The 16,337-nt window shown below is 43.6% G+C and overlaps 1 protein-coding gene across 1 annotated transcript in view; it reads right to left on the bottom strand.

Annotated features, from left to right (window-relative positions):
• Positions 1 to 5,978: 5,978 nt before the first annotated feature.
• The window catches only part of LOC310862828 (zinc finger E-box-binding homeobox 2), a 35,227-nt gene continuing 24,868 nt past the window's right edge, over positions 5,979 to 16,337 (bottom strand). The window contains exons 2-8 of the mRNA XM_083770930.1: positions 14,950 to 15,255; positions 13,138 to 13,356; positions 12,180 to 12,394; positions 11,902 to 12,013; positions 8,883 to 10,456; positions 8,517 to 8,703; positions 5,979 to 7,667 (exon numbers count right to left, since the gene is read on the bottom strand). Of these exons, the coding sequence (XP_083627056.1) occupies positions 7,039 to 7,667; positions 8,517 to 8,703; positions 8,883 to 10,456; positions 11,902 to 12,013; positions 12,180 to 12,394; positions 13,138 to 13,356; positions 14,950 to 15,255 (3,242 nt within the window). The 3' untranslated portion in view covers positions 5,979 to 7,038. The remainder of the gene's footprint in view (positions 7,668 to 8,516; positions 8,704 to 8,882; positions 10,457 to 11,901; positions 12,014 to 12,179; positions 12,395 to 13,137; positions 13,357 to 14,949; positions 15,256 to 16,337) is intronic.

The following is a 16,337-nucleotide window of genomic DNA, read 5'->3' on the forward strand; positions in this document are numbered from 1 at the left end:
CATAATTGGAGATTTGTTTTCTTCCATTGTGTGTTTCTGTTTCTGTTCATTTCCAGGGTCATGCTTTTATGTTTGATTGCCACAGTAATATTATTTTCTTGCCTAAATAAAGAACCACACAGTTGTTTATTTGACCTGTTTGATTGACTCTGGTATCAGAGTCAATGTGTACATTTAGTCTAAAGTTAGTTACAGTAGTTTAATTTCTCTGATTATTTTTCAGTTTATTTGATTTTATATGTCCCATTCCCCATATTGTGAGAGTGAACATTTCCATTCATGGCATAAAAGAAAATGCTTTTAGGGCAAATCTGGTGTCTTATTTCTTGCAAGACGTTTAAATGATTCAATATTTCAGACTCTTTGTACAGATTTTGTACATTACTGTAATTATGTCCTATTATGTTTTATTCTCTCTCCAACCTCTGATTTTGAAAGAGATTTATGTGTCAATAAAAAAAACCCAATGGCAGAAAACACTTGAGGACACAGCTCTCTGTGATGTCTTTTATATTCTTCTTGGTGGTGTGATGGCGCTAATCAGTCTCTAATATTAGAATCATGCCTGATTTATGCTCCGTCGTACGACTGTCTCGTGTTCTGAAAAAATCTACAAGCCCATAACGCATTGTGCATGCGAGTTGTGAGCTGATCGCTATTTTCGGCACACTACACAGTCATATATACCGAAGTGTAAACCAGGCTGCCAGGGGCATGATTAAAAAGATATATGTCATTTAAATAACATGTTTATTATGAACAATATGTTTATTAATGATGATGTGTGGGGTGCCGGCATATAGTATGATGGGATGAAAAAGCATTAAAATATGACAAATATATTCTTACCAACAAGCAACAATGCTAAATGTTTATGCTTGACTCCGGAGAAGCTCCATGTGTGTGTTTATATATACAGTATATTATACTAGGATTGTTAATTAGGGTTTACTTGTTTTTCACTTATATATACAGGTATACAGGTTGGTGTGACAAGTTCTGACAACAGCAATACAATACAGTTAGTAAGTTAATAAGATATATTATTGAAATGTAATGAAATAAAAATCAGATAAGAAAAAACAAGACAAATAGACTAATAAAAACAATCTTTGCAGCGATGGAGGATCTGCAATTGGTGATGTTCACCATCGGACGGGGGGTGGGAGGGGTGGGGGCTAATTTATCATGAGGTTTCTAGAATGTTCGTTACTTGATAGCTGTGTTTGGTGATGGCTGATTTAAGCGGTCACGACTGGCCTGAGTCATACTAATTGGACTCAGACGCACAGGATAATTCCCCTCACAAAGACTGAAAGAGAGCCTCTGTCATGATGAGTCTTGTGTCTTCTTATTTCATTGTGGCTAACTACCGTACAGTTACAACCAAGGCAAGCCAAGCTGCAGCACAACTGTATTCTTTAAAGCTCTGGAAATATAGACCTTTAATTCAAAGCGTTGTCCCAATTCATGGGCCACATATCCCACATCCGACCTTGCGAAGGACGCTGAAGAATCCTGCTGTTCACACTGTCAAAGAATTTGAAGCAGACTGTCTGGCATATAAAAAATGTACTTTAAATCAATGTATTTTACTTGCCACTTTAAAATATTAGAATTTTAGAGATACTGAAAATGCTGAACTACAAAGGGAACGTTGAAGAAGTATTTTGGCCTATTTTCAGGTTGAGCTGCACTGACATGCCAAACTTTTACGGACCATGGTACTGTACCATAGGGTGTCAAGTTCAACTCAAACATGATGAATACCATTACCCATTCAAAAGTAAGTTACCTGATCAGCGTGGTGGTGAGCATCATTCTGCAGGGTTTACCTATTAAACCAGACAAATACGGCGGCACATGCAGTAACAAACATTGAATGGAGCAAAGCTAGGAGTTGGAGTTAATTGTGTGACAAAAATGATAGAAAAACCTAATAACAAGGAGGATTGCTGAAGTGTTTTGACAGTATCCTATACAACGAGGCCCTGGCTGCAACTATCTACAGTACATAACACTATACTATAGTGTTATGTACCATTCATACTACTGTACGAACATGTAAACACTTCACCTTGCAAGTCTGCTTCGAATACTTTCCTCACAGATGCTTCCATGCCAGGGAGCCGTGCACAGAACATACTGAAATATCTACTTCCTATTTTCTTAATATCAAAATCAAAGCCCCCCCAAGGACTCCACAAGGACTCCGGTCTACCCACCCGAGGGCCACCCCAGCCCTGTTACACTCTCACACTGACCCTTTCACTGACCTCTGAGGTATACCAGGCCTCAATAGAGCATAGCAGTGGCCGTGGTTTTCTGGACCCACTGAAAGATCGGCCATTCGTTTTTCCCATAGAGATTTACAAAGATATTTATATATATTATTTTAAGCCTATAGAATCATCAATAACCATAAAACCTTTGATTCTGTGGAAAAAATGAAAATGAAAAGGGTATTTATTAAATGTATCCTAGTATATCATATAATTTAATATTATTATTATAGTCACCGGACCCCACTTTGGGAACCAGATAGGTCACTTTGACTCTTGAGGCATTTGACATTGTGGAGCAGCATGTGGTATTAAAAATAAAAATAATAATACAAAAAGGTTTTCACCAATAGGCTATATGACTTTCAAGTTTCAAGCAGTTTTCTCACTGTCACATTTTTACCTTGTTTAGTTTATGTTTTTAATTATTATTATTATTATTATTATTATTAGGCCTATATTTCAGCCATTGAATTGTCAGTGTAGAGTAGACGTTACGTAATGACGTCATCGCGCAATTACAACCATGTCAACCCGATGTCAACATTATCTTTTATAAAACACCTGCGTCTTCCTCTTGTCATAGTCATGCCCCGCGAAAGAAGAAAGTTAAGGAACTGAAGAAAAAAGATCAAAGAAGAAAAGAGAGGGTCACAACGCTTGTTTTTGTATAATAACAAAAACACTTTTTTCCCCCACTTTACTGTGAGTTTACATCACGGTCCTCCATTTTCAATTAATCAGAATGGTGCGTCTTGCAAGCTAGCTGTGCGAAGAAGATTAGCAGCTATATCGCAATATATGTAGACCTATTACAAATATAAATCATTCATTCATGTATGTATTAAACTCAGACTTTAAATAGTAGGGTAAACAAGAAGGTGTCTGCAGAGCTGAGCCTTCAGTGAGTCGATAAGACGACATGAAAATGACCTGAAATTAATGAACATTAGCATCATTTTTAACCACTTAACCTTATTTCATTCATTGAGCCCCAGGATTATATTCTTGGTCAGCTCCTCTTTTCCCTCTTTCTACACCAGTGGTTTTCAACCAGTGGTCCTTCAGGGGGTTCCAGGTGGTCCCCAGCTAAATGATGGAGAGTTGGTAACCAAATGGAGTGGACCCTTATGGATCTTTAACTCTTGAAAGTGTAAAATGAAACCAAATGGACCCGTAAAATGAAACCAAAATGATCCCCTGTTGTCTCTCCTATTGTACCAACATCAATACAGCATGGAAATGTGGACATATTCTTTAGTTTTGGTCTGCAAGGCATCTCATTAATGGGCCTTGATATGAAAAAGGTTGAAAACCACTGGTCTGCATCAAATCTCTTTTAGCCACACAGTGGCCAGACGCAAACCTCTATATAACAATTTTATCCAGTTGGCCAATAGTCCACTGACCATAATGATATCACTGCATGTGAAAGAACAGGATCAGAATGTGCATGAGCAGAGAAAATGATTTTCCAAGGTGATGAAAGCATTTTGTGATTTACTTTATTTAGGATAAATGGCTACACAAGGATGATGGCAGTGCTGAGGAAGCTATTGTTGGTGAGTAGGCTTCCATTGTAAACAGTGAAATCCTTTTAGTGTATTCTTCATCATGTCATAGTATTACCCGTGAAGAGAGAGGTATGTACATTATGTTTAGAACATATTAGCATAATATGCAGTCATGTACAGTATTTATGTTCTTCCTTTGTCCAAATAGAGTATATAGAGGTGTCACAGGTCTACCTAATAGTTGACTGATGATGATGACATAGGCTGGCTATGATGTCCAAGATCCACATGGATCCCGTCCTGTCTCGTTTTCTGAGCAGTACTCGTGTTAGTCTTAGAGAATGCTCTTCTCTTGCTTCAGTGTGTCAGTGAGTGAACCGTCTAGCCCACACTCACCTGTCTGGTAAAGTCAGGTGACTGGTAGATTAAAGGCATCACAATGTATCCATTATCATGAAGTGTATTTGTGTCTCAAATGTGCATTCTTGAGCAACATGGGATACGGAATGGAAATGGGCAAACATTCTGTGAAAATAGCAGATCTACAAACTCACAGCACGTCACAACACATTACTGAGCTCGTAAATCGTCTATTTTCTGCAAATAGATCAGTATAGGCCCCTGGGGGACACCGGTCAACAGAGTATAAGGTTAAACGTAACACACCTCACATATCTCTGTTCGTTAAGCTGTCTCCCTCTGGTGGATTTATTTGCAATCAAGCATCTCAAATCAAGCAGTCGATTGACTTCTCTCATAGAGTAATTTTATTACTCTAGTCATTTTTAATGGTATTGCATTCTGAACATGCTCTCTCATTTTGTTTCCTTTTTCGTATAGTATCATATCTTTATTGCTTTAAAAAAAAAATATATATATATTGGTGTTGGGGTTGTGGGGGTCTAGGGCCCATGAACGTCAAGATGTAGACTCGTATGGTTAGCCAGTTGTTGACTTATCCTAACATGGCTCAGCCTGAGAACACCACAACCACATACTGTATATGCAGGTTCACCGTCATGAACTCCCCAACTCTGACCAATCATCATGCACATTATGCTAACTGTTTACAGTAACGGCATTGACCACAAGCCAGTCCCCGACACTGGGTTTTACCCGTCCAGGATTATATTTACACACCGAGTGATTTTATAGTCCTATATATCATTTTCAATAAGAATCCAGGCTTTTTTGAGTGAAGAGAGCTGACCTTTAACAATGCTACTTGGTTTTAAACCACTGATTTAGAATTGTATTTAGGAAATAGTTTATTTAGTATTTTAGTTAATTTTATTTAGTATTTTATTCAGTAAAATTCTGTTTAGGAAATAAATAGCAGTGCAATACACAATTCTGGTAACAAATTATATACAATTTTATTACAGATATTCACAAATTCATGCAAAGAACATAACAAATATAAGAAAATACAAAACGTTTAAGTGTGTTTGTAAGAAATATTACTTCATTACAAGTCTGTCAAGGCAATGTGAGGGTAAACAAAATATGCCTTATTTCCCCCCCCCCCCCCCCCCCACCCTGCAAAAAAAAACAAAAAACAAAATGGGAACTATCAAAACAGGGTTAGCGGTTGGTTTTGGCATGTATGCATATCTTTGGTGACACACACAGTGTGTGAGAAGTGTATGTTGCATATACAGTATGCAGGGACACTACAGGCTTAGTTACGCCTCAAGCACCACTGTCTTATCTTTACATACCACGGCTGCATCTGATTAATCACAGTGTCTAAGTACATCTAAGGCACTTTTCAGGTTGGCTGAATCACAGGCAGAAAGAGGAAGCTAAAGCTGGTGCACTTTGTGTCCTGAGTCTTTTACTTGACCCTGTCGTCGGGCCTCAACAGGCGGTCCAAATGTGTGACACATTATTGTCCTCGTGGTGTGAACTAAGACGATGCAACACATGTAAATTATTATGAGCGAGACCAGACAGCTTGGCGTTAAAAGAAATAAAATGGCTCCATATGTTTATTACTTGAAATATGGAATGGATCGTGAGACAGTGCAAGTTTTATTTGCCCCTTCAAAGGAAAAACCTCAAAGAATTACCTCATTATCATACTCCCACAAAATCCTGTCCAGAAATGCGACTAGGGGACAACAGTCCACTAACAAGGCATGGCATTTTAAAGGTGCAGTCATCTTATTTAAAAGAAAAATTAAACTATAAACAACCCACTTTCAGTTTACTCTTCAAGAGACCCTTCCTTCTTTGATGCCTTTAGTACCAGCATGGTGGTCAACAATGCAGTTAACCTTCTGAAACCTGTAGTTAACCACGTCACGCTTGTGGCATCTGACGCATTTCACAGAGAGCGCCCTGGCGACAAACATGCCTGTTTGCTGTTTTGTTGTTTTGAATGGAAAACAATATTTTACATTTATAGTATGGCTTGAATATGAGAGGTCAGGTTTTCAAAAAAATAATACCACACAATATTCAGAAGTGAATATAATGTGCATGGACAAGAATCGGAATAAGAATGCTTTTCTACACAACCTTTCCCTGTTGTTTCCATCATGCCAATAGGGTGACATTTCCTCACTTCTTTCAATGTTGAGTTCAGTGCTTGTCAAATACCATAGCGCCAGCAGATAGCCTTATAAAGCGTTTAGCCTAAAGCCCTAAATACATCAGAGGGTGGTTCAGGTATGTTACTCTATAGGTTACTCAACATTAAAAGAAGAGAAGAAATATCCGATTCCTAACAAAACGGCATGATGGCAACAACTGGGTGGACTAAGTGGACAATTTGACTATCCATTATTAAGCGACATTTAATGACAAAACTGTAGATGTCTACCCGCCATCCATCATGCAATTAATACTGCACAATATTTGTTTATAAATAATCTACAAATTTGACACAGAAATGCTGTAACAACGTATAGGCTTTCCACGTCTAAATGGGCTAACTGCACTGTGAATTGACTAAACACCATGGCAACTGTGGCGGTGAGCAATAAAGTGACTGGCACAATGTAACTCACAGTAAACACATCAAGTCCATATTGTGTCAAACAATACTGTCCATTGCATTGTTACATAATGTGTATGGCTGCATTGTAAGGCTCTTTATTCTGTGGTATATCCAATCCATCGTATACAAAAGTCTGTATTATTTAAAATCCTTTCTTAATTAAAATGTAACATTATATGTACTGTAGTATATATGTATTGCTGAGGCCTTTTAAAGTTCCCTAACCTTTGATCCTGGGTCATTGTGAGTCAGTTGTATCCAGGCTCAGCTCATATTCGTCAGGTTCTCCATTTTGTTGATCTGTTCCTTGGTCCCAGAGGCGGTGCTCTGTGCTTTCAGCCCCGACATGTTTTGCTATATTGTTGTTATCTATCGTGTTCTGCTCTCCTCTGTTCAGTTCTTCGGGTAATTCATGGTCAGACTCGGCACACCCTACCAGCCTTTCCTCTGCTTCTGACAAACTCAAAGCGTGATCATCTCTGGGACTCTCCTCTTTGTCTTCCTCCACCTCCTCCTCCTCCTCCTCCTCCCTAAAGCCTCCGGGGCCTCCGTCCAGACTCGAGTCACTGAGGAACAGGTGGGGGGTTTGGGCGTCCTCGGCGGAGAGCGACAGCGCTCCCCCGGGGTCGTTGCCTGTTCCCGGCGTGAGGGGTGGCTCCTCCGGGTCTTGGTCGGGGTCCTGGTCCCTGCTGCAGTAGGCATAGCGGTGGTTCATGTGCTGGGAGTACGAGCCCGAGTGGGAGAAGCGCTTGCCACACTTGTCACACTGATAGGGCTTCTCTCCTGAGTGCAGGCGGCTGTGCTCGATCAGGTGGTGCTTGTGCTTGAAGGCCTTGTTGCAGATCTTGCACTCGTGCGGGCGTTTGCCTGTAACACATCCGCAGAGATGGTTTATATCACTGCTTCCCAAACACTGGGTCAGGACCCATTTGTGGATCAAGGACACATTTATATGGGTCCCCTCAAACATTTCCCCCCCCAAAACTAAAGTTTTCATGAATTAATACCAAATTAAATACTAAATTAAAGTAATTTGTTATTACTATCTAAGACATTCCATAAATTAGAAAACAAATGTTTTAGAAGTAGTGAAAATAGCAGATCTACAGGCTCACAACGCAGTGTGAAGCAACGCGTTGTGAGCTTGTAGATCTGCTATTTTCACTAAGGGTCCCAGGGGAATGTATCATTTCTCTTTTGGGTCACGGGCTAAAAGTTTGGGAACCACCGGTTCATATTATCTTCTCAAACATATTGTGTTTGTTTTTAATTTGATTTGTAGACTTTCATATCAACCGTTTTATCAAATGAGTATTTTATATTTTCACGGACAAGCGTATGGTAAATGGTAAATGGTGCATTTATATAGCGCCTTTATCCAAGGCGCTTTACAGAGATTGTGCATTACATTCACCCATTCACACACACATTCATACACCGATGGCAGGGGAAACCATGCAAGGCACCAACTAGCACATCGGGAGCAATTAGGGGTTCAGTGTCTTGCTCAAGGACACTTCGACAGTAACTCTGGGGGAGCCCGGGTTCGAACTGGCAACCTTACGGTTACCATCCAGGCACTCTACCCCTGAGCCACCGCCGCCCGTATGTACTTTAGTTTGACGTAGATTGAGTTTGGGTTTCTGATTTGGCTTATTCTCTTCATTGAGTTTATATTTCTCAATATATACGTGTAGTTGGACATGTGCCACTGACCTGTGTGTTCATATTTGTGTCGTAGCAAAGAGCTGCTCTTCTGGAAGGTCTTTTCACAGATGTCACAGGCGTACAGGCCTTCCTCTGTCTTCTTCAGTCTCTTCCTGCCTGGGCCTCCTCCTTCTCCATCCATCCCGTCTTCCATTAGAGAGAGGTAGTCTAAACCTCCATGACTTAACACCTCGCCCTATAGGGAACACAAACAAAAAATAAGTCATGTGAGAGAAGTTGCATTAGTGTTGTACTTAATAATTGTATCTAACACACCATACAAGTCACCAGAAAGAAGAAGAATTGCATATGCCGTATATTTTACATGTAATACATCACGTTGAGTAAAAAATTAAGCGGGCAAAAGTGTCTCACCATTAAAGCTTGTCTCTCCTGGTGGATCTTCTTCAGCATAGCCTCTGTGTCAGTCTCCATCATGTAGGTCATAGGAGAGAGGAAACCAGAGCTGGATGTCGGATGGCCGAGGGGAAGAGAGGGGATGCTCTCATGCCCTGGTCCCCCTAAACTGGCCTGGAGCATGGGGTTGAACACAGGGAAACCGTTGTACATGGAGCCCCCAAACACAGGAACCCCAGACCCGCTATAGAACTGGTGGAGGGTTAAGTGTTGAGGTTGGCTTGGACTCATTTTCCTATGCTGCTGCTTCTCAAGCTCTCTCTTCTCTCCTCTAGATGGCTTGTCGTGAACCGTTTTGCTCGCGCCTTCTTGGTCTGCGGGTGGCTTGGGGAGGGAAAGGTCCAAGGGCTCATTCTGTGAACCGGAACCGGACCAGGGGCTTCTGTTCTGTGGGCCGGGCCGCTTCTGAGGCGAGGAGAAATCGGGCGGACAGGTGGAGAGGTCGAGGCAGAGAGGAGAACCGAATCCCGAGGACGGAACTCTCCTCCTGGTCTGAGGAGGTGATGTCAGCTCCGTAGACGGGCTGATTGGCTGGCCAGGACTGCCGCTTTCCAGGCCGGACCAGTATGGCCTCGAGGGCAGGGCGTCGGGGCGGTGCTGCGACGGGGAGTGCATTGCGACCAGGAGCTGCTGTGGCACAGAATGCCAGTTGGGCTTCTGTACCGGCGACTTGTCTTCGGAGAAGCCGTTGGCCACTCCGCTCGGCTTGCTGCCCTCCGTCCCCCGGAGAGGAGTTCTACCGAAGAAGAGCGGCGGTGAGAGGTGGTCTTTTCTGTGAGGAACCTCCGGCATCTCCACGGCCTCTCTGTTCATCTTGCAGAGGTAGCGCTCGTGTTGCAGGAGCACCGCCGCGTTTGGGAAAAGCTGTGCGCACCAGCGGCAGGTCACCGCAAACGCCCCTCTCTCCCCGTCGCTAGACTTGGCCCTCTCTCGTTTTACACTTCTGTCGGGCGACACCTTCCCGTCGGGATGACCACCTCCATTGTAATTCGCCCTCCCTTCATCCATCCCAACCCCTCCTCCTCCTCCTCCACCTCTCCCCTCCTCTGGCTTCACCTCCCTGTGTAGCATCTCCTGCAGCATTTGCTCAAATTTGGCTCCGGAGGGCAGATAAGGCAACAGGGTGGTCCCTTTAAGCACGCCGGCCATGGGGTCCCAGAGCCTGGCCAGGTCAGCCGCTCTGGGGAACGCCATGGGGCTACGGTGGTTCTCCTGTGCCGAGATGTGATGGTGAGCGTCCTCCGTTCTCTGGCCCAGAGGTCTAACGTAATCCTGCGCCTGAGCAGGGAACGGAGAGCCCTTGCCGTTGCTGGTCCTCCCCCCGCCCGCGGGGGGAGACGTTGGGGACGGGTGGTGAGGGTAGGAGCTCTGGCCGTGTCCGTTAAAGATCCCTCCGCTTCCTCCTCCTCCTCCAGACACACTTCCTCCATTTCCTCCCCCGCTAAGGCACTTCTTGCTGCTCAGATGAGAGCTGTAGGAGCCCGAGTGGGAGAAGCGTTTCTTGCAGTTGGGGCACTCGTACGGTTTCTCACCTAGAGGGAGGAAGTCCCACAGAGACGGATCAGTCACAACTCACAAGAGGTAGCACTTTGGTATTAAAACACCTTTTCTCTTCTCTTGTCATGTATGTATGTACATGACAAGAGCTCATCATGTCTACAGTATAGTATAGTCCAGGGGTGTCATATATAAGTATAAATCAAGTTGAGCAAAGCCACTTCTCTGCCCCTCTCTCTAACAGACACAGTTAACGATCGCTTGTTAAGTGCCTGCCAGACAGACAATCAGATGAAATGAAGGCAGGTGTAGAGTAGAGTGTAGACTAGTGAACTGAACATGTTCTCTTTATATCAAGTACTTCATACCAGCCCCCTATGGAACTACTTCTCCCAAAATCCAAATGGATTTCATTTTCCATCCTGAATGGCAGTAACTAGCATACAATGAGAACTGAGATGATCTTCACAAAGGTTTACGCATCAAAACTGATTATAAAACTGTAACCATCAAAGCATGCACTCAACATATAATGGTTATGTGACCATGGCATGTGCATAATATAAAATCTTATGAGTTTTATCTGATATTGATTAATATGGGGTTCAATGAATCGATTATTAATCGGCAGAGCTGTCGACTATTGTCAACATATTCCCCAATTTCCACTGAGATTATGGGTTGAATGAATGTGGCCCTCGCCCCAAGTTGAGTTCGACACCCCTGGTATAGTCTGTAACGGACAATATAAAAAATTTGCTTTTATCTTCTCTATTTGTTTTGAGAAGTGCAGCCGCTCCTATGCACAGCTTTGTGTGTAGGTGTGTTTGTTTGCATGGAATGTGATGATTTGATTGGCTGATTGGATGTATGATGACGTCGTCATCATCATACATCATCGCCATGATGAAAGGCACCGCTCACTTCACACAGGTGTGATTTATATTATTATTATTTGCCAAATTGTATAGTCACTTTCACTGCCAATCCCTACTGTTGGTCTTGGAGGGTGGTGTAGTAGAGTAAGTAAACAACCACATGTTGTCTGACTAGCCGCCACTTTTCACCTGAGTAGCCTAGTTTCACCAGGATGGCATGAGGCCTGAGGAAGGCCGGACAGCGGAAACGTACGGTATGCCAGCTTGAGGCATATGGAACGATACAAAATATGGACTTCTATTTCTGAGTGTGCCATGTTTTGATTTATTGATAAGGCCTCAGGAGAAACATGCTACCCTTCCAGTCCCAATTACACTCCCTGATGAACAGGTGCCCTACCCAGTACAGCTAGCTTCCCACCTGTTGCAGTGAACACAGCCTATATGTGTCTCCACTCTCCCCCAATCTCCAGGGTGGGCAGTGACTTTACCCGGCCTGCACCACCATCCGGATCCCATGTGTTATAAGTGAAGGGAGGGAGTTAGTAAAATGTGTGGGTAGCTACGTAGTTGCAGCTGTTTATTCAGATATTCAGTCTCACCACTGTGGATGCGTAGATGTTCTTTGAGGTGGTGCTTGTACTTGAAGGCTTTCCCACACTGTAGACATTTAAACTTCCTGGCCTCCGTGCCATGGTCCAATGTAAGAGAGTTCTGAAATCAAGCAATATGATATTTCTTTTTAATTACAGGGTAAGAGTGTGGGGTGAGAAATTAAGAGTAAGTGCTTAATTATTGCCCCATACGCCTTGTTACATTTTGACAAATAGGTTTTTTTTGTGCGGCAAGTTTCAACTTAGTTCTTTTAGGTTTGTCTCACCTTGTCTTGTATTTGGTTGTGCAGTGCAACATGCCTCTCCATTTGTGCCCTGTAGGTGGCAGTGTATCCACAAAGCGGACAGACCATGTGGCTCCCTTCCCTCTCCTGGCAGTATTTGATGTGCTCCCTGAGCGAGGCTCCTCGCTGGTAGGTCCTGTGGCAGAAAGGACAGGCCTGCTGCATCCTCAGTGCATCTGGACTCAGGGGGTGAGCATCTGGGGTGAGAGAATGTCAGATATGTTCAACTGTGGCCATACGTTAAACTGACCAAACATAGCACGCTGCCAGTGAAGGACATCTAAAATACAACACCATAAAAAAACAGCCTTGTATGATTACACACAACATCATACAACAGCCTTGTGTGAGACTTCATGACCATAGCTATTGCTATTGCAAGGTACCAACCAGCACATCGGGAGCAATTTGGGGTTCAGTGTCTTGCCCAAGGACACTTCGACATGTAGACAGGAGGAGCCGGGATTCGAACCGCCGACCCATGGATCATTGGACGACCTGCTCTACCTCCTGAGCCACAGTATGTACTGTATGGTGTTGAGCTTATTGGCATATTGTAGGGCTTGGACCATTAACAAATGAATCAAGAAGTTTCTGAATCAAGAAGTTTCTTTATTCATGTGCATGTAGAGAGTAGTTGTGTGTGTGTGTGTGTGTGTGTGTGTGTGTGTGTGTGTGTGTGTGTGTGTGTGTGTGTGTGTGTGTGTGTGTGTGTGTGTGTGTGTGTGTGTGTGTGTGTGTGTGTGTGTGTGTGTGTGTGTGTGTGTGCGCGCGTGTGTGCGCTATTTGAAACTTTGTCATATGATATGTCATGTGAAAGCAGTCGATGCAATGTGCAACGTGTTGTGATCTTGTAGATCGCTATTTTAACATAACACCTTCGCCTATTCTGACATGCCCATAGTAGGGACACACCATGTTTAAAGGGGTTGACCCTTACCGTGTCCCTCAGGGGAGTGGTGGTGGCTTCCGGGTGACCAGATGGCAGGCGGTAGCTCGTCGAGCCTGCTGCCAGGGTGGTAAATGGTGGCGCTGCCGTTGTGGGGCAGGTGTGGGTGGTGGTCCAGGAGGCTGGCGGGGTTCGAGGCCTTCCTCAGCTGGACGAGGATGTCATACTGGGCGAGGTCCTCCAAGGCATTCTGGGAGTCTGAGTTCTGACCTGCATAAGGATATAGAGGATATATTGAAATATCTAAAGTGGAACTTCAAACGGTCATAAGTTTGTCTACACAGTTAGTTTTGCTATTGATTGAGTCTCAAGGCACACCTCAGATTTCAAATGTAGCTATGTGGCGGTGGCACAGAATCGTAACCACTGAGATCTTGGGAACGTTTGCATTCATATGGCACTGAACGTTTGGATTAACCCGATACATCTGTAGTCCTTTCAGTAGCTGTTGCGCAGGAATAAGAATGCCTGTTTGAGAGCATCATTGCTCCTGCTATATATAGTACATTATACATGTCAAATAGTATATACCATCATCATAGTGTGTGTGTGTGTGTGTGTGTGTGTGTGTGTGTGTGTGTGTGTGTGTGTGTGTGTGTGTGTGTGTGTGTGTGTGTGTGTGTGTGTGCGTGTGCGTGTGCGCGTGAGCGCTGCATGTGTGTGTGTGTTTATATAGGGGGTGACAGTATTGTAAAACGACACTGCCTGCAACTGAAAATAATAAGGCTAAATTGTTCAGTTAAACACAGACTGAGGAAAATCTATTTTGGGGCCGATTAGCCGGACCTAGTACTAGATTTTTGGAATAAGTTTTCTTTTTTTTAATCCATGCCATTGACTGTAGTATACCATGCAGCCAGAAAAGACAGAAAGCCACAGACATACGTGAAGGAGAGCGGGCGCCTTCTATCATGACTCAAACCAGTCAGCTTTGCTTACAGCGCATTGACTTTGAGGAAGATTTTTCAAATGTTTGCAGATGTTGGCATATTTTGAGCCGTTTTCATGTGGCATGGGGAAGAGCCGGTGTGGTTGGCGTTGTAAAAACTCCGCTTTGCCTTCATCAGGGCAGGCCAAATCACACGAGGCGAGAGGGCTAAGTGATTGTTAGTAGGCAAGCCGCGTGAGCCTTTGATCTCCTCTAAATAAAAGGGAAAGCCTTGTGTCGCCCCGTTCTGATTTCAGTACCGTAACGTCACCTCTTTGATGCATGGAAATATTGTTACATCGTGTGGGATGACTTCCTTTTGTCATGCTTTCACAAGGGGGTTTTTTCTCTCTCCAAAGAGAAGGAATAGCCTATAGGAATGACTTTCGTCTTCATGGGGAGCTGATAAGATGGTGTGTATCTTGAAGGCTTTGAGAAGCACCCCCCAACAATGGAACGGGTCTTGCGTCAGAAAGAGCACTATAAACTTGTTTACAGATGCACAAACACCCAAACCACAGTAAAAGGGCACCTAAAATAGGATTTATTGTTGAATGGCCTCATTAAAAAAAGATAAACATCCCAATTAATCCATTTTGAGCGTGAACCCCTTTTGGTGTTAGCATTATGTTATGCTTTAGCTATTGAAAAATAGCAGACCTACAAGCTCTCGAGCTTGTAGGTCTGCTATTTTTGAAAAATCGAAGAACGACTGACACAGAAACATAGCTTTTTCAGAAAACCGTCAGGATTTAGAAGACATTTTTAGAATCTGATCTCGGGTCAGAATGGGTTAATGGTATACAGAAGAGAAATCCACCTTCACTGTATAATGGCATAATGTGACTCTGCTTTCACAAAGACGTATAACTCACCATACATCCTCCTGAGAGAACCGCGCTCTTCCTCCCCGTCTATGAGAGGCGGGGCGGAGACGGCACCGTCTTCCCCCTCCCCCTCCGGCTCCCCCGCCGCCACCCAGTGGCTCTTGCCGTCGGGGCTGAGGCTGCGTGGCCGGCCGGAGCGCGCCGCCGGCGGGCTGCCGGGCTCCTCGGTCCCCTCGCTGGGCGTCAGGCTCATGGTCTTTCCCAGGCTCTCCTGGCAGTCCTGGGGCTCCAGGCTCCACAGGCCCACCTCATCTTCTCCTTCGGAGCCCAGCGAACTGGCCCGCTCGATGTCCACTGTGGTGACCGGCCGGGGAGGAGCAGAGACGGAAGAGAGAGACACACAGGCAGAGGGGAAACAATAGAGACGTTAGGTCACATATAGGAGTTGCAGTTTTTTAAATGCAATATCGTTCATGCTAAAAATGGGAGTCTGCTGGATAGATTTACGCTCGGCACGTTTGTGGGTGTCTCGCTGAGGAAGAACAATGTAATACTCCACACGCACAGTATTGTAAATCACAAAACCCTAAACCCGTTTAAAGGCATCTTCAGTGCAACAATACATTTTAAAATCAAATGTCTGGCACATGTGTCTTTGATCCATATTCCATATGAGACACAAATTATTTTGTAGTGTAAAAATGCATTTTTTCCCACTAGGATTCAGAATGTCATAAACATGTGTTTCCTATCAGCTAATATTTCATATGGCTTTGCATGGATTGAGCTGTAGATTATGATCAACATAGGCCAGCTAACAACCTACACAATTACACAAGCGATTTCAGGAACCGAAAGCAAAGCGACAAGACACAAGAGGGGGTGGGGCTGGGGGGTGGGCACCACCAGAAATTTTGCAAAAGTTTCATAAATTTCAGAATATTCCTCGCATGTTGTTTGACTTTGAAAACCCCCCATAATTATTTGTTTGTGCTCAATTTCAGTGCCGCTGCAGTATCCCATTACCTTGTAAGCAAAGGGAATGAAATATTCTTCATGTGAAGCAGTTCAATGTGTTTCTTATCAGGAGATATTTCATATGGCTTTGTGTGGGTTGATCTGTGGATTAGGATCAATACAAGGCAGATGTGTTCAACTTGCAACCTACACAATTTCACAAAGGGGATCCAGAACTGGAAAAAGTAAGGTCACAATAAATTACGATTGTTTCAGCAATCGTTACTCCGTACATGATGTCAAACTTTAAAAGTTAGAAAATCCCCATGGTGATTTGTCCTGGCTCAATTTCAAGTGGCATTTCTACTAAGGAGAATTTTACCTTACAGGGATGGAAATATTGTTTGTGTGAAGTTGAAAACGTGACTTTAAAATTACACCGTGTAACTATGTCTCAGAAACTGGAAGACAAATATGAA

This window comes from Protomyctophum parallelum (assembly GCF_964188405.1).
Source record: "Protomyctophum parallelum genome assembly, chromosome: 8".
In the NCBI taxonomy this organism is placed as follows: domain Eukaryota; kingdom Metazoa; phylum Chordata; class Actinopteri; order Myctophiformes; family Myctophidae; genus Protomyctophum; species Protomyctophum parallelum.